The 3,863-nt window shown below is 40.2% G+C and overlaps 1 protein-coding gene across 1 annotated transcript; it reads left to right on the top strand.

Moving 5' to 3' along the window:
* The first annotated feature begins 709 nt into the window (after positions 1–709).
* Positions 710–3,440, top strand: LOC119284273 (cysteine-rich receptor-like protein kinase 4). Its single transcript, XM_037563469.1, has 7 exons — positions 710–1,496; positions 1,609–1,728; positions 1,807–1,967; positions 2,190–2,400; positions 2,593–2,824; positions 2,918–3,068; positions 3,135–3,440. Exons 1-7 carry the CDS (start codon positions 710–712, stop codon positions 3,438–3,440), a joined length of 1,968 nt encoding a protein of 655 aa, XP_037419366.1.
* The last annotated feature ends 423 nt before the right edge of the window (positions 3,441–3,863 follow it).

Below are 3,863 nucleotides of genomic sequence, written 5' to 3' on the forward strand. Positions count from 1 at the left end.
TATACCTTTAGAAAACGGGGATAATAATGGTTGGAGACTACGTACTCAATGTACATATATTAAGTTATACTCCCTCCGTCCGGAAATACTTGTCATCAAAATAGATGAAAAGAGATCTATTTAGAACTAAAATACGTCTAGATACATCCCCTTTTATCCATTTTGATGACAAGTATTTTCGGACGGAGGGAGTACGTGCAGAATAGAGACACATATTCTTTCAAACAGAGGACGATGATGATGGCGGTGGCTTTTCGATAGGAATAAGCTGAAGTAATGCCAGTAAGCTGGATTCTGCAGAAACTTAAGTACAAAAAAAAAAAGATACTCCCCTCTACAAAAGTATGGATGCACATAAAAAAATTATGAGACAAGATCGCGGAAGCTTAAAAAGGAAAAACATATTGAAGTACAGGAAACATCCAAGGTAGAAAATTAACGAAGATGTTCTTTTCAAGTCTCTAGCTTGTCATCATGTCCAGCAGAATGATTCAATCACTCTCTTCAAGAAATTAGTTAAGCATGATAGTTGCCTAGTTTGATTGTTTCAATGTAAGTTACGTGTTGACTAACGACTGGACTACTGAAAGCAACTGCCAGGTGCAGAAATCATTCAACAAAGCTTTCCACATTCTTTGGTGCCGTGCGTAAACCCATTGCCTTGGTGCTTTAAAGGAGGCTCTAGCTAGCTAGTCTAATTACAGTAGCCATGGCAACAGTGGGTGTGGTCATCTTGTCCCTCCTGCTCATAGTGCAGTCTCTGGCCTCTGCTGATGTTTTCTGCGACAATGTTAAGGCCATTGCTGCCACCCTCTCGAAGAACACCTCTTCTTCCCCGGTACACTTCGCAACCACCAACTTTGGCCTAGCCCCTAACGTGGTCTACGCCTTCGCGCTCTGCCGTGGCGACGTTGTCAGTGACTCTGCCTGTGGCCAATGCGTCGCCAACACGTTCAACATGCTGCTGAAACTGACTCCACCACCGCAGCAGCAGTGCTTCAATGGCTATGTGTATTATGGGGAATGTATCGTCATGTACTCCTACAAGGAGGATGACATCCTCTGGCCCGCTGATTGGTGGAATACCACGGACTACAACACGACGGCGGAGTGGTGGAACGTAAAGAATATCACTGTTGATGTCCCCCTCATTACGGGCCTCATCCATGAGCTGCTAGTGAAGACCATCGAAAAGGTGGTCGTCACGGTGAAGCCAAGGTGGTACGCCACAGGCATCATGGACAGCCGTACGACCTTCCCATTGGTGTATTCCTCAGCGCAGTGCACGCCAGACCTGTCCGCAGGCGACTGTTTGGCGTGCCTGCATCGCCTTCTCGCCAGAGTCAACTCCACCATGTCCTTACGCATTGGAGGTCAGATATATTTCAGACGTTGTTATTTCAGGTACGAGTCCTCTAGTTTCTATAAGGGTATACCCATGCTGAATGTCAGCGCACCATCGCCGGTGCTAGCGTTGTCTCCAACCCAACACAAGAGTAAGTCAGAGTAACCGATGCTAATGTCGATCTGCATACACTACGAACAGATAAAAGACTGAGTCAGAAGCTCATAGCTTTATTGTCATGTTTTCATATATGTTATAATCAGGACCCATGAGCACGATGTGGGCAATTCCCATAGCTGTACTTCCTCTAGCAGCAGCAGCATTTCTCTCCTTCAGTTGTTATTCTCGTTGGCTCACAAGGCAAAGAAAGGGTATGCTTATAAGTTACTGGAATGATTTTCCACATATTTCTTTCACAATTAATCCTAATAATAGTATGTGTTCAATTAATGTCACACAAGGATCAAGACATGCTCTGAATTTTGAGGGAGACGACCATCTAGTTTGGGGAGCTAAGAATTCAGAGTTCTCCTTCTTTGACTTTGAACAGCTACTGGACGCCACAAATAACTTTTCAGAAGAATACAAACTTGGACAAGGTGGCTTTGGCACCGTTTACAAGGTAAATTAGTATGTCGTTGAGACTTTTCATCTTTCATAGGGAACCATTTAACAAACCAATTAACATGATTTCCCAAATGGTTAGAGTTATTATATGACTGAAAAATGAAGAAGTCTGTCTATGTTCTTGTTACCAAGCAACCTGATAAATTTCAACTTGAGAAGGATTATTATAGAGTATAAAATATAAAATTACTAACTTCTAAATGTTTATTTCCCTCAGGGAAAGCTTCCTGGGGGACTAGAGATAGCAGTGAAGAGACTTGCTTCAAATTCAGGCCAAGGTTTCATAGAGTTCAACAATGAAGTCCAGCTCATAGCCAGACTCCAGCATAGGAATTTGGTTAGACTCTTGGGATGTTGCTCTCAACAGGAGGAGAAAATATTGGTGTATGAATACTTGACAAACAAAAGCCTGGATTTCTACATCTTTGGTATGCATTTGTATTTTACATATTGTCCTTAAAATATTGATTGTCTATTCGGAACGAGTAAAATCACTTTGGATATATTATTTTTGTAAGGCTTACAAGTACAATTTATTCTCTAGATAACAAGGATATAGAATTTTTGTTCATTCTGCCCACTATTTTCTCCTATTAAACAATTATGTAATTGATGTGCAGATGAAAACAGAAGAGCTCTATTGGATTGGTCCAAACTTGTAGCAATAATTGAAGGAGTTGCACATGGACTTCTTTACCTCCATAAGCACTCCCGGTTGCTTGTCATACATAGAGATCTTAAACCAAGCAACATTCTCTTGGATAATGAAATGAATCCGAAAATTTCAGATTTCGGGCTAGCAAGAATATTAAGCTCGAAAGGAAACACTACAAGAAGAGTGGTTGGTACATAGTAAGTCTCTTAGATATTAATCTACCTGTGACCATTATATTTATAGTTAAGTTGTACAATAATATTGACATCTATCATTCTATAACATTTTAGTGGCTACATGGCACCCGAATATGCATCGGAGGGCGTATTCTCTATTAAATCCGATGTTTTCAGCTTTGGTGTTGTTATTTTTGAGATCCTTAGTGGAACACGGAATTCGAGTAGACATCAATGTGGAGATTACATCAACCTACTTGGACATGTAAGCCTATAAATAACATTTTGATCATGTAAAGTTGTCTTTCTCATTGTTTGACGAATTAAACAGGCATGGCAGTTATGGGAAGAAGGAAGATGGATTGATCTTGTGAATGCATCATTGTCCCGCGAGAATCATTCAATAAAGATTATGAGGTGCATTAACATAGCATTGTTGTGTGTACAAGAGAATGCGGCTGATCGACCAAATATGGTAGATATTGTTGCAATGCTAAGCAATGACACTATGATCATGGCTAAGCCTAATAAGCCAGCACATTTCAATGTAAGGGTGGCAGATGAAGAGGCGTCTACTACTCCAGTGGCATGCAGTATTAATTATTTGACCTTATCTACCATAATTCCTAGACAGTAGTTTGCTTAGCTCATGTTGTTTATGTTCTGCCATTGTAGTATTCATGATACACTTTCTATAATGGTTTGGTGCGCTTGGTGTTTCAAATGTGAGTGTGAAACTGATTCCAAGTGCAAGTACATAATGATTACTCTATCTTTGAGTTCCTTGCCTTCTCTTTGCAAATTTTACATAGCTATAGTTATGTGTACTCAATACTGTTATTACCTTTTCTACATAAAACAGTTGGAACATATTTTCATCAAATACGACTTTTGAGATGGGCATAGAAATCCCACCACCAAAAATAAAGTTCACGGCTAACTTTGTTCGACCTGAGTCTCACTAATCTAGATAGAAATGTCCACCTCCAAATGGTAGGATTTATCTTCCATTTTAAATATCAGATGACTGGAATAGAGGCCCATCTCGCATATTTGATAT

Source organism: Triticum dicoccoides, chromosome 4A (genome assembly GCF_002162155.2).
Source record: "Triticum dicoccoides isolate Atlit2015 ecotype Zavitan chromosome 4A, WEW_v2.0, whole genome shotgun sequence".
NCBI lineage: Eukaryota > Viridiplantae > Streptophyta > Magnoliopsida > Poales > Poaceae > Triticum > Triticum dicoccoides.